This window comes from Carlito syrichta, unplaced genomic scaffold, assembly GCF_000164805.1.
Source record: "Carlito syrichta isolate Samal-C Ts95f unplaced genomic scaffold, Tarsius_syrichta-2.0.1 Scaffold303785, whole genome shotgun sequence".
Classification (NCBI taxonomy): domain Eukaryota; kingdom Metazoa; phylum Chordata; class Mammalia; order Primates; family Tarsiidae; genus Carlito; species Carlito syrichta.
In genome coordinates this window covers 521203-535852 of record NW_007247881.1, presented here as the reverse complement: position 1 = coordinate 535852, position 14650 = coordinate 521203, and the positions used below count along the sequence as shown (strand labels likewise).

Sequence of the window (14650 nt, the reverse complement as noted above, 5' to 3'; positions counted from 1 at the left end):
AATTCACTTCTAAGTATTTCTCTAATACCCTCATCAAAATTTTCTAATATTGCTACCACAATCATGCTGAAATTTTTCATTAAAAAAGAGAAATTGTTATAGGCCATTTTTAAGAAAGTTAAGCTTCAGTTTCTTCATCTGAGATAACAGCTGTTCTGCCAAACAAACAATTACAAATAGGAAAGCATTTTAACAACCTGCCAAACACCATAACAGATGTTAAGGGATTACCAAAAATATAAACTACGATAAGATTTTAAAGTTATAAAATGCCTATACTCACCCCTAAAAATGCACTTTACTTAAAATCGGGTTGCTACATTTTAAGTACTATATTGCCTTTCAAACTCACTTTGTCCCAAACTAAATTTTTAGCCTTTCCTTGAAGCAGTCGCATATTATTTTAAAAAGCATTGAACTATGCTGTAAAAAATACGGGGACTTCAGATTTTCAGTCTGGTGTTATTTCTACTTTATTCACAAGTTATGTAATACTGGGTTAGCTATTTTATTGCTCTAGGTTTTAGTTTACTCATTTTTAATACAAAGGCACTAAACCGTATGATCTGAAAAAGTGGGTCATTTTAGGGGGAAAAAATGCTAAGTTTCACCATCATTGCACCCTTTCCCCTTTCCCACTCCCAGTAACTTCTAATTAATTTCAAAATAATTCAGAATGTGATGTTACAATCTTCAGGAAAAATTTTTTTCCTTTCACATCTTTTTTGAAGAGTCATAGAATCCCATTTTCTCAGCACTCATGAGCAAATGTTGGAAGTTTGAGAGGCATAAATAACAACTAAATTCTACGAATTAGAAATATTTTGTATATTTCTCTTAAACTGCCAGACTTAAAGATCTGTGCATTATTCTATCACAGTTTAATTGTAACTACTAGTGTATTTGTCTGTTTCCCCAATAGGTACTCTAGGTAACTATGTCTGCCTTTTCCCCAGAACCAATCATAATATATTGAGGAGCAGCTACGAATTAGCAACATTATACAAGGGCATACTGGCATAGCAACCAATACTCAGGAAAAAGCAACTCTAAGTATATTTCAAACCCAATTAGAACAAATATAAAGGTGTACTAAAAGTTCACAAATCTGTTACAGATATTTTTAAAAGGTCAATAAAAACATCTCCTGCATACTGATGAGTCCTTCTGAAGTGTCTTTTCCTCCTATATCCCAACTGCTGAGACTGCCCTCATATATACATTCAGCACATATGTTCCAAAGGTGTCTTCTCTCTTGCTACCTCCTATCGAAGTCCAAGTTCAGGCATTTCACAACTTACTCTTAAACTAGAATAAAACAATCACTAGTCTTCTTTGTCTTCAAAATGCTACAATCTAATCAAACCTCTATATGCCATATGCAACATTCTGAAAAAGAGAACTGATCAAGTACTCCCATTTTAATTAATCTTCCCCAGTATCTCGTAACATAGCCCAAAAAATGTCCACACATTTCAGCATGGCAATAAAATCTCCTCTTAATCTGAAACCAACAAAGGCTAGGTGGATTCAAAAGACTTTTCCTATTCACAATGAATATTCATAACTCCTCAAAACATCACAGACCTCAACTGTAATTCAAATATTGGCTATTTAACGTTATCAGAGGCATCCAAACTTTGACACAATTCAATGTGGGGAAGTACATAAAAACCTTATAGACTAGTAACTTCAAGATATGAAGCAGTTTTCCAAAATAGACCTATCTCTTCCACAGTTTGCCTGCCATTACAAAGAATTAGGTTTTTAAAAAGGTAAAATAAGTAACTTTAGCTATCATTAAAGAAAGTAGCATAAACACATAAGAATGGTCACAATGAAAATTTCTTATAAAATATGCCCCAAAAAGGTCATAAAATACAGGTCTCAAAGTACCTGTTACCTCACTTACAACTGCGAAGGAGCAGCAAAGGAATGACCTGCTGAAGTGCACATTACTGATATGTGGGATTTGTAATCATTCAAATGTTTTTAACTTATAACTGACTTCATTAAAGAGTTTATGCTTTTTGCATATCAGCTTTTACACTCCCAGTAAGCAATGGAAAATATTGGAGAGATTATGCAGCAAAGAAAGTTATAAAGAACTCAAAAACAAACTAGAATTTACATCTCCTGTCACTCCTTTTAAAATGGCTGGGGGATGGGGGAAAAGGAGGAAGGGGAGGAAGGACTATAATGCAATACATGACATTATAAAACAAGAGCATCTGAATACTGGATTTAAACACCAAGAAAGTAACATACACTTCTTAATACTAAGAAAGCCTCCAACAGCAGCATTAGCTGACTTCTGGAAAATAATTCCTACTAATGAGAATAAAGCATACATTCACCAAGGTACCCGAAAACATTCATTGCAAAGTTATTCTCAGAAAGTCAAAAACAGAGGGGAAAAAAGAGTGTCAAAAATAGGAAACAACCTATATTACAAAAAAGAGAAAAATGACTATATAAACAATGGTATCCTGTCCAAACACTAACCAAGCCCAATCCCACTTAGATTCTGAGATCACGTGCATTCAGGGTTGTACAGCCGTAGACAGTTTCATTCATGCAATAACACCAGATTTCAGCCATTTTTAACAATATAAAAACTAAATATTAATATTAAAAGCACAAGGGTGGGAAATGTGAAGAGGACTTTGCTTTTCACTTCAAAGCCTTCTGCAGTAATAACAGATTATTTCTTTTAACTATGTACAGGAAATACTTCAATAATTTTTTTAAACAGGCTATTTTTTTCGTATGGTTGTTCTTTGTGTTTTGAAAGGTAACCCATCCAGTTATCTGTGAAAGCTTAGAATGACTCAGAGGGGTTTTGTTTAGCCCTCCTCACTCCCAGACCTTGCTAGTTGAAAGCCGGGCTCAGTGGCTCAACCATATGAAAAAATACTTGCCAAAGTCATGAAAACAGGAGGTGGGACTGAAGAACAAAGATCTCCTCAGTAACTCAAAAACCTGGCAACAGGGTTGCCAAGCAAAGAGATCATCTGCGATTCTAAAATCTGGGGGCATGAAGGTAAACCACAGGCAGATATCTAGAATTGCACCAGTTCTTAGATTCCAGGCTCCACCCAAAGGAAAATTCTGGTCCTGCCCTCAAAACATTTGAAGCCAATGGCAAACTGAATCAAACAAAAGTTGTTCCAAAGCCCAGAACCAATTCAGCTACAAAGCAATGGACTCAGACTCCATTCAACTGACTCAAAAAAATAAATTTTATTTATTTTTTAATTTTTTACTTTTATTTTTGAGTTGGAGTCTCACTCAGTCGCCCAGATTGGAGTGCAGTGGCCGCTCCCAGCGACCGCAGCCTTGACCTGCTGGGCTCCGGCGATCCTTCCGCCTCAGCCTTCCAAGTAGCTGGAACTACAGGCACGTGCTACCACGCCCGGCTAATTTTTTGATTTATTGTAGAGATGAGGTCTTGCCAAGCTGCCCAGGCGGGTCTCAAACCCGCGGGCTCAGGCAATCCAGTCACCTCAGCCTCTCAAAGCATGGGATTACAGGCTGAGCCACCGAGCCCAGCTGCAAAATAAATTGTAAAAAAGCATGCCCCTTACTGAAAATGAATCTCATTTACTTCAATCTTTGTAGTTCTACACACACGGTCCATGATAAAACCAAATAACAAAGAACACAAAATAATTTTAAAATGGGATCCATATAAGAAACACTCAATGGAAGCACACCCAGAGACTGCTCACATAATATATCAGACAGGGCCTTTACAATGATAAAAATGCTAAAGAATTTATTGGAAAATGCAGACCACATGCATGAAGAACTAGGAAACTTCAGTTAACATATAAAGACAATTTTAAAAAAATCAAATGGAAAAACCTAGAAATAAAAAATATGCTATCAGAAATAAAGAATTTTGCTTTATAATTCTGACTGGAAAACAGAAAATACAACAGTGAAGTTGAAAATAGGAATTAAAAAATCCAAACCAAAAGTAAAGGACAAAAGTAACTTTCTAAAACATTATCTGAGATCAAAAGGACAATATTCAACAAGCTATCATAGGTAACTTAAGTCTCAGAAAAAGAGAAAAGATAAACAAAGCATAAAGAAAATCTAAAGACAGAATGACCAAGAACTTTCCAAAAATAACAAAAGACATCGAAACACAGATCAAAACTGGTATGCCCAAGAAGGGTTAAACACACACACACAGAAACGTATCACAGTCAAACTGCTGATCAAATAAAAAGAATAAAGATTCAAATGACAGCATATTCTTCACAAGAAAAAACAGGACAGTAGCAGTGGAGCAATATCATAAAATAGCAAAAGAAAGGTGTAAAACCAATGACCTAAGTTCCATTTTAAGAAAGAGGGAAAAGGACAGCAAATTAAACCCAAAGTAAGTATTTTTAAAAGGAAATAACAAAAATAAAACACAAGTAGAAAATAGGGGAGAAAAATTAACACTGCTCTATAAAAAGACAAAATTGACTAACTACTAGCAAAATTGAAAAAGAGCAAAATTACCCAGAGGTATAATTAAAGAGAGGAAGAGAGCATCACAATAAATCCTACAGTCAACTTACATAAGAGAAAAATTTCTGAAAATCATAAATTTTCAAAAGTGACACAAGAAGAAACAGAATACCTACACAGCCCTATACTATTAAAGATATTTTGTAATACAAAATAATTCCTACCACTAAATCTTCAGTCCCAGATGGCTTCACTGGTGAAGAAATTTAAATATTGTAAGGAAAAAAGCTAATAACAATCCTAAATAAAGTTTTTCAAAAAAAGAAAACTGAATACTTCTCCATTTATTTTAATATTAGTAAATCAAATGTAGTAATATGTATTAAAAAGATTACACATCATGACCAAGCCTGGCTTATCTCAGGAATGCAAGGCTGGCTTAACATCTGAAAATCAATCCATGAAATACACTAACATAAAAGGAGAAAAATTTGTACAATCACTTGAACAGATACAGAAAGATAATTTTAAAAAGCCAACACCCTTTCACGTCAAAAACATTCAGCAAGTTAAGAAAAAAAAGAATTTCTCAAATCTGGAAAAAGGCAGTTACAAAAAACCTAGAGCTAAAAACATAATACTGAAACATTAAATCTCTCTCCCCTTATACTAGAAACAAAACAAGGATGTCCACTTTTACCACCTCAACACTGTATTGTAGCTTCTAGCGAATGTAGTAAGAAAAGAAATGAACATAAAAATCAGAAAAGCAAAACTGTCATTATTCATAGATGAAAAGATTGGTAAAAGAAAATTTCACAGAACTTACAAAATAGCTACTAGCACTAATAAGAACTGTATACTTAGTTTCAGTATACTTTAGAAAGGTACAAGAAAATTTTACAGAATCTACAAAATAGCTACCAGAACTAATAAGAACTATATACTTAGTTTCAGAATTTATGGTCAAGTATCAATTATATTTCTATACAGTAACAATAAAAATTAGAAAATGAAAATTTTAAATGTCACCTACAAAACATCTCATGCCAAGAATCAAAACAAAAGATTTGGAAGATCTTTACACAATGCTTATAATATATATAAAATATCTGAGGAAGAATCACTGAGTAATAGATCCTGAACTTACTCTATTATTTCATATACACATAAGAGATACTAAATATAACCCTAAGTTGAAAATAAACTTTTACCTATTGCTAAGTTACTATTTGTAAACTGAAAAAAAATTTTCCACAGAAATAAGGTAGTGGGAGGGTAATGAGTAAGTCTGGTGGGAAGATTTACCATCCATGCATTTCTCTCATCATTTTCTTTTCTCTGGGATAAAGAAGCAGGAGGAAGAAAAAATCCTAGAAGCCATTAGGCGTAAGATATGAATGGAGTATGCTATTTAATCTTCCGAAGATTCGATTTCCTCAACTTTAAAATTGGTATAAAAGAACCTCTCATATCATGAATGCACAATGATAAACACATTGTAAGCACTCAATAAACGTCGCCTACTAAAGTTTGGGAAAAGGAAATAGCAAAAACATTATAGTGAATCACAATGAAAGTCAAGCTTTGTTGAAATTCAGACTCATATAAAAACTAGGAAGATATAAGTGGAAAGATAATTTGAAGCAGATCTGAAAGCCAAGCTAAAAAGTATGCAATTTATTATCTAGGGATGTGAAGAGTTCGATCAAGTAATGGGATGACAAGGTTGAGTATCAATGGCATGAGAAGTGGAAGGGAGAAAATTACTGAAGACAGAGAATTGTTAGAAACAAACTGTAGTAGTTTAGATAAGAACTATGAGTCCCCTACTAAGCAATGTCAGTAAGAATTATTAAAAGAAAGAGTCAGAACACAATGATTAAGCAAATGGGGTACGAGTGGAGAGAGAGGTCAAAAAATAAAATTTCAAATCTGGATAATTTGGACAAATAAAATGGTAATAAGTGAGTCCAGAGAACATTTCTTTTCAGAAACTTAGTTTGAAGTCCAGATGCGAGATCTAAGCAGATATACAGGTAGCAATAAGGGGTAAGAGCCTAAGACTTTGAAGAATGACTAAATCTAAACACATTAATGTGAAAATAAACACAAAGAGTAGAGGTTCCAGCTTGGAGTACATTAACAAGCTCAGGTTGAAAAGCTCTGAAATTCAATGCAAAAAATTCAATGCAAATGTATGTAGACATATGTAACAGCCTATGGAAGGCAGTGTCTTTAATCAAACTTTCAAAGGACCTACAATATGCATCTCTCCTCCCCTGAAAAAGAGAGCCGCTGGCATGGATTATAAAAGAAACCATGCATGGAAACTGTCTTAGTCCCTTTTTGCTGCCATAACAGTATATCATAGGATGGGTAATTCATAATGAACAGAAATGTATTGGCTCACAGTTCTGGAGGCTGGGAAGTCCAGCATCAAGGCCTCGGCAGGTTTGGCAATTCTGATTCCAAGATGGCACCCTGAACACCACATCCCCCAGAAAGAAGGAATGCTGTTCCTCACATGGCAAAAGGCAGAAAGGCAAAGAGGCAAAAGGAGGTCAAACTTGTCCTTCTCTACAATAAAATAAAAACTTCGCCGGGAGTGCTGGCACGCGCCTTAGTTCCAGCTACTTGGAAGGATGAGGCGGAAGGATCGCTGAAGCCTAGCAGGTCAACACTGGGGTGACCGTGAGGGTGCCACTGACTCCAGCCTGGGCGACGGAGTGAGACTCCAAGGCAAAAAAAAAAAAAAAGTCATTAATTCCACAAATGAGGGTGGAGTCCTCAAGAGCTAATCACCTGTTAATACCCCAACAATACCATTTAAATTTCAACATGAGTATTATAACAGGGATGAATAGAAGAAATACATATGGTTGGGAAGAAAAAAAGTCATGGTAAAAATTTTGAGGCTGGGCATAGTGGTTCATATCTATAATCCCAGCACTTTGGGAGGCCGAGGAGAGAGGATTGCCTGAGCCAGGGCTTGAGACCCGCACGGGCAATTTGGTGAGACCTTGTCTACACAATAAATAAAAATATTAGCTAGGTGTGGTGGCACGCACCTGTGGTGCTTGTAAGACTGAGGTAGAAAGATCACCTTAGCCTAGCAGGTCAAGGTTACAGTAGCCGTTGAGTGTGCCACTGCACTCCAAGCTGGGTGACAGTGACACTTCGATTAAAAAAAAAAAAAAACTGAAAATTACAGTTAGAGGGCAAGAAAAGGAACCACAGGAGATAAGACTGATTTGAGAATAAAGGGAACCAAGTAAAGGGAACTTCAATTAGAGATTCAAGGCAAATCTCTAAAAGGCAGCATCAACATAGTCTGATGTTAATAGGTCAAAGAATATAAACTTACAAAAACCTTTACATTTAATAAACATAAATGCATTGGTAACACTGAAGTAAGTAATTCTGGTTGACTACACATAGGAAGAAATTGATTTACAAGGCATTAAGAAGTCAATGGTTGGGTGCAAATCAGTGAAAAATTAAGCTATTTCAAGACTTATCAGTGAAGTGAAAGGCTAGTTAGCAAGAAAGTGACTAGAAGTACAATTCTATTTTTTGTTTTCTTTTTTGCTGCTATTGTTGCTGACATTTTCTTCCTTAGGGAATGGGAAATTGACTATTCTAAAGGAGCTGACAGAAAACAGAAAATAAAAGGAGGCATAGCTGGGCTCAGTGGCTCAGCCAGTAATCCCGTGCCTTTGGGAGGCTTAGGTGAGTGGATTGCCTGAGCCCGCGGGTTCGAGACCCGCCTGGGCAGGGAGACCTCATCTCTACAATAAATCAAAAAATCAGCCGGGTGTGGTAGCGCATGCCTGTAATTCCGACTACTGGGAAGGCTGAGGCGGAAGGATCGCTGGAGCCCAGCAGGTCGAGGCTGCGGTGGCCGGGAGCGGCCACTGCACTCCAGTCTAGGAGAAAAAAAGGGAGGCAAACAGAATCGGAAGTTCACGAGTAAAAGATCATTTTGCAAACCCTGAAGAACAACTGTTCCCATAAGACAGAAACAAAAACAAATTTTTAATATGATAAGAAAGGTGTAATAACAAGTGTGAGAAAAGGAGAAAACACTAGAAAAACCCTGAAGACCATTTCTTTCTTAAACTCTGTAAAGCACTGGCAACCAGGATGCTTTAGAACTTTGTTCTTTTACAGCAACAGTAGCTACTAGCATAACAATGCAATGCTAGAAAAAGGTATACAATAATAGAAAAGAAAATACAAGGATGATGCATTATGTAGCAGTAAAGTAAGAATATGTATGGCTCTACTCTAGGGTCAAAAAGCTGGAATTGAAAACACGGGGGGAGGGGGCAAGTATCCTAACATCATGCTTCAGTCCCATCAATTGCAAAACAGAAATCGCAATGTTTACCTCATAAAACTTGGGAGTAGAGTAACAAAAAATGTTTAACAACAATGCATATAAATGTTAGCTGGTAGCTTAGCAGTAGTGGTGGTGATAATAGTAACAGTAGCAATAGTAGTAATGTAACCTATTTGTGTTCAATCAGCCAATATTTAAGGAGGACAGAACAAGGCTCTCAAATATGTGTCTCATTCAACCCTTTCAACTATAGATGGAAACAGTATAACTAATAAGAAAGAGTGACCTAAACATAAAACCTCAAACTATAAGAATCCTAGAAAATGCAGGAGATATCCTTATGGAAATTGGAACTGGCAACCAATTCCTGATTGTACCCATACCATAAGAAATAAAATAGACAAGTGAGACTTCATCAAACTGATGAGCTTCTGCAAAGCAAAAGAAACCATCAAGAGAGCAGGGAGACAGCCCACAGAATGGGAAAAAATATTTGCCAACTGTATATCTGACAAAGGCCTAACATCTAGGATCTACAAGGAACTCAAACGCACTGAAAAGAAAAAAACAAACAGCCCAATTAAAAAGTGGGCAAAATACTTGAATAGACACTTCTCAAAAGAAGATATACGGGCAGCCAACAGACACATGAAAAAGTGCTCAGCCTCACTAATCATCAGATAAACACAAATCAAAACCACCTAACCCCTGTAAGAATGGCATCATTAATAAAACAAATGACAACAGATGCTGGAGAGGATGTGGAGAAAAAGGAACACTTCTGTACTGCTGGTGAGGGAATGCAAACTAGTGCAACCTCTTTGGAAGACTGTGGCAATTTCTGAAAGAACTAGAAACTGACATTCCATATGACCTAGCAATTCCCCTATTGGGAATATACCCGAAAGAACTCAAATCATTCTACAAAAAAAATGCCTGCATACGTATGTTTGTTGTAGCTCTATTCACAATAGCAAAAACATGAGACCAACCATGCTGCCCATCGAAACTGGACTGGATTAAAAAAAAAAAAAAAATGTGGTACATATACACAATGGAATATTATGTGGCCATAAAGAAGGACAAAACATATGGACTTCACGGCAACTTGGATGGATTTAGAGTCTATTGTACTCAGTGATCTATCACAGAAACAAAGAACAAGAATATCATAAGTTCTCACTCATAAGCAGACCTTGAACAATTATCATAATACTATAAGAAAGGGATTGGCAGTAGTAGGAAACTGTGGGGGGGGGATTGGCAGTTGAGGGAAACTGCTAGGGGAGGGAGGGACACACCTCATCAACAAGGGTATCTGCATTATCTATGTTTGTATACCTAACCCTGAATTGTACCCCATATCTTTAAAATCTTTTTAAAAAAGACAAGCTATTAAAATTAAATGGGAAAAAAGGGGGAGGTTTATTTGCCTAGATTACTCAGCTAATAAATGGCAGAAGTGAGAATTGAATACTGTGATATGTGGACACCAAGTTTTCTTTCCACTACACAACACAATCTCCATAGCACTACATAATATTAGAAGCACAAAACTAGGCATTTGGTTCTTTACTACTAAACTCACAAAACCTGGGTACATCATTAGTCTATTAATCTTCTTTTCTAAAAAATTAGTAGGAGTTTGAGGTCAGACACAATGGCTACTGCCTGTAATCCCCAGCACTTTGGGAGTCCGAGGTAGGTAGATTGCTTGAGTCCAGGGGTTTGAGTCCAGTCTGGGGAACATAAAGACCTCGTCCCGCATTTTAAAAAATCAGAAAATTAACCAGGCATGGTGGTGCGTTGTCTGTAGTTCAGTTATTCAGGAGGCTGAGGCAAAAGGATGGCTTGAACCCAGGAGGTCAAGGCTGCAGTGAGCCATGATTATACCACTGCACTCCAGCCTGGGTAACAGAGTGAGACCTCAGTGTGTGTGTGGGGGGGGGGGGGAAGAATGTAGGAGTTTTATTAGATCTTGAGGCATCCCTTCAGATTAAAAAAAAGTATTTATAAAGTCTGACTTTGTTAATTACCACATTTAGTAATATGTAAGCCCATTAAAAATTGTATTTAATATACTAGAAAACTTTTTTTGTTTAAAAAACAAGTAAGCAAAAAAACTGACAAAACTACAACAACAAAAGAACTTTGTTTTTCCAGGACTTCACATTATCAAAAAGAAATGAATGTCAGAGGAAAGACTTACATCTAATGTTAAATTATTGGTAGTTAAGTATGACTAAGCAAATGTTTGAGATAATAAAACATCAATCTTAAGTATTTCAAGATTACAATCCCAATACCTACATTTTTCCTAATTTATGAAAAAGGAAACATACAACCCTGATACATTGACAGATATTATAATCGAGTATGACGCAGACAGACAGCATTTCATATTGAAAATGCAACCAGGCTTTTTTTTGGTTATAGCATCCCAAATCTCAAGCATGACTCAACAAAGTCCTATATGATCTGGCTCCCTTCTCCGGAGCTTTCCACTGACATTCTTCCCCTGTTCAATTTCTTTCAATTCACCCAAAGAATTTTTCAGGACCTTCATATAATCTCTGTTTGCTAAATCCACAATGCTTCTTTAAGTCTCCAATTCTACCCTCTTTCCTGAGCAAACTGTTCATCCTTCCATGCTGAGATGTTACCACACCAGCAAAGCCTTTCCTGAACTCCCCAAACATATATTTTGCCAGCATTCTGGACTTCACAGCACTCATTAGTCTTCTAATTACTTGTTCAACATCTGTCTTCCCTGCTAAATGGTAAATAAAATGAAAACAGTCATTTCATGTCTTGTTTCTTACTATTTCCCTAATATCTTGCACACTGCTTAGCACAGAGTAGGTTACGTACTCAATAAGCTTGCTAAATTAATACATTGAAAATACAGAGTAAGCCCATACCAACTGTACTTTATTAGCACAAGTAGCTTAAAAGTTCTGTATAAGCTTAAAGTTACTGCTTACTCTTGGTCCTTCATATGTTTCCTTCTCAAACAAGAGACAGTTCGGCAATTTCAATGTTAAAGTCAAAAAAATCCTTTTAGATAACAGATCCTAAAGCATTACAAAACCAACTTTAGAAATCATTGGCTTAAATAACTGTGATCAGCTTTTACAAGTCATAATACAAAAGAATCCACCTGAAATCTAATTAAAGGAACAGGAACTTAGATAAAGGTTCAATTTTTTACCACAGCTACATACATTAGAAAAGGACCAATTACAATTCCTACTACTGTCTAGGCTCTCCTAGCAGTGCCTTATTTATGTATAACAATAATGACTGCAGTGCTAGAACATGTGGGTAGGCTCTATGATAAATGGGATACGCTTTATGAAAAATTAAAAAAAAAATTCATGCATACACTCTAAGTGGCTATGAACAGTCTTCTCTTTTAGGTTAGTTAGTGGGGGATAAAAATGGCAGCAAATTTGATATGAAACTGAATGCTTAGTTATTTGAATTTATAAACTGAATGCTTAGAATAAAGCTATTTTCAAACCAAGACATTTGAGTTTTCTGTTCACCTAATAATTAAATGCTAATTACATATCCAACAGTATTCTAAGATTCTCTTAATTATTTTCTCCATTTTACAGTTAAGGAAATGGAAGCACTGAGTTAAGTAATTTACCCAATATGATACAGCTGGTAAGTGGCAGAGGCCAAATTCAAAGTTAGTCATTCTGCTCCAGAGTTCTCCCTCTCAACCCCTACACTATGCTGTCTACTCTCCAACACACCGAAATAGGACTACCATCTGCACTATTCCACTCCAGTGAAACCATTCTCCTAAGGTCACCAATGACCTCCACCTTGCCAAATTTCAGGGCCACATTTCTGCCTCCATTTTTTAATCTATTATTAAAAAAAGTTAACTCCTCTCTTTTGGCATACATTTGTTCTTTAAAGACATGTAGCCCAATTTTCCTACCTAAGTCCTAGACCCTCTTCTGGCCATTCTTCCTAGGAAATCTCCCACAATTCTATGGCTTTAATTACTACCTCCATGGCTCCAAATTTCTCTAGTCCTGGCCTGAGTTCTAGATTCAAATAACCAACTACCTACCTGACAACTCACTTAGATATAAAACAGACACTTCATATTTAATTATCAAAACCAATCGCTCTTCCATTCTCCCCATAACCTGCTCTCTCACAGCCTTCCCTACCATCACCCATTCAGCTGCTTAGGCTAACTTCCTGGGCATCATCCCTTGGTTTCTCTTTCCCTCATCGCCCACATCCATCCCATCAGCAAGTTCGATCAAATCTACGTATGACACAATTTAGCTATTTCTGCCTCCACTAACACTTTAATGCAAACTAACCACATCTCTACCCACAATATCCTTCAGAATCATCTCTTTCCTTCCATTCTTGCCCTTTGTCTCCATACAATAGGCAAAGTCAAAACAAAATCAAATCAAGCCTTGTCTGCTTGAAACCATCTTCCCACACGTCGTTATTTGGCACTGTCCATTTGGCCCAGTGTCCTTCCATTCCCCCATCAAGAGGCTTCCTCCAGTCACAGTGGCCTCCTTTCTCTTCTTAGAACACACCACAATCATACCTGCTACAGGGCCTTTGCATCTGCTCTTCCTTCTGCAAGGAATGTTCTTTTCCCAGACTTTCTTTCACACAGATGGTTCCTTCTAGTCCGCAGCTGTTGCTCATCAAATGTCACCTGTCTCAAGTGGCCTTCCTGGACCATCCAATGTGAAGTAGCTCCTACTCTTATCACTCTTTTACATGATTATTATCACAATTGCTGTACTCAATCACATCTGAAATAATCTTATTTACTTGTTTATTATCTCTTGTCGACTTTAGAATTTAGAAGCTCCATCCCAAAGCCTCCCACAGTACTCAGTAGGGACTTACTAAGTTTATTAAAAACAAATGAATGTTCCTCATTGCGTTCTGTTTATTGTACATCAACAAACTCTGATAAAGCACTTGGCCCACGATATATTTGGGTTAATAAACAAAACCTCAAAACGCTCAAAATTTCCAACCTAAGACATTTCAGCACTCTAACCAGCCCCCCAAAGTCTATCGATAGCATCCCACTTAAAACAGCTAAATATTCCATATGGACGAAGATTGAATTTTCTTCGTCCCCTCCAAGCAAACTAACATGTAGGAGGGAAAAGGGAATTTTCCTGGGCACCTCAGCACCTGTTACGTCTTCAATCAGTTAAGAGAGGTGCAGATGAGCCAGAGAGCACATGGGAGACGTGGCCTTTCTTTCATGGATTGTATTTAGGTGAAATGTGAGTGATTTAAACTAAAACTGCCCTAATCCCTAAAAAAGGCCGTTCATTTCATTTAAAGAAAAAAAAAAAGGTAAAATAGTCTGTAGGCAGGAGGATATGCTCGGATTCGCTCGAGGAAAAAAAAAACGATTTTGATTCGCAAAACAGGTGTGGGGGGGAGGCTGGTGTCGGTCTACGTATAACGGGAAAACAGGAGCAGCAGACAGCGGCTCAAAGACCATCTCTCAGCGACAGCATAAAGCTCGGCTCAGGCTCTCGGGGGTACCTCGAACCTGGACGCGAGAGCGGACGAAGAGCAGAAAACCGAGCCCCGGGACGTCTGCTCACCGTCGGCCTCCGCCGCGGGCGCTAGGGAAACTGCACGGAGCGGTGCGTGCGCCGACCTCCCACCGCCACCCCGGCAAGGAGATGCCCCCGGATACTCACATGGGCTCGAGAGTCTTGCTGAGCCAGGACTTGAGTGCCTCGAAGTTTTCAATGATCATTTTAGACACCATCCACAGCGGCCCCGAGGCCCGTCACACTCCTCCGCCCG

The 14650-nt window shown here is 37.4% G+C and overlaps 1 protein-coding gene across 7 annotated transcripts in view; it reads right to left on the bottom strand.

Moving 5' to 3' along the window:
• The window catches only part of RBM26 (RNA binding motif protein 26), an 85936-nt gene extending 71286 nt beyond the window's left edge, over positions 1 to 14650 (bottom strand). For 6 of the 7 annotated variants that reach the window (XM_008059186.2, XM_021712956.1, XM_021712954.1 and 3 more), the window contains exon 1: positions 14542 to 14645. In XM_008059186.2, the coding sequence (XP_008057377.1) occupies positions 14542 to 14612 (71 nt within the window). In that variant the 5' untranslated portion in view covers positions 14613 to 14645. Of the gene's footprint in view, positions 1 to 14541 lie in introns of all 7 variants that reach the window. The other variant, XM_021712957.1, reaches the window with a different exon arrangement.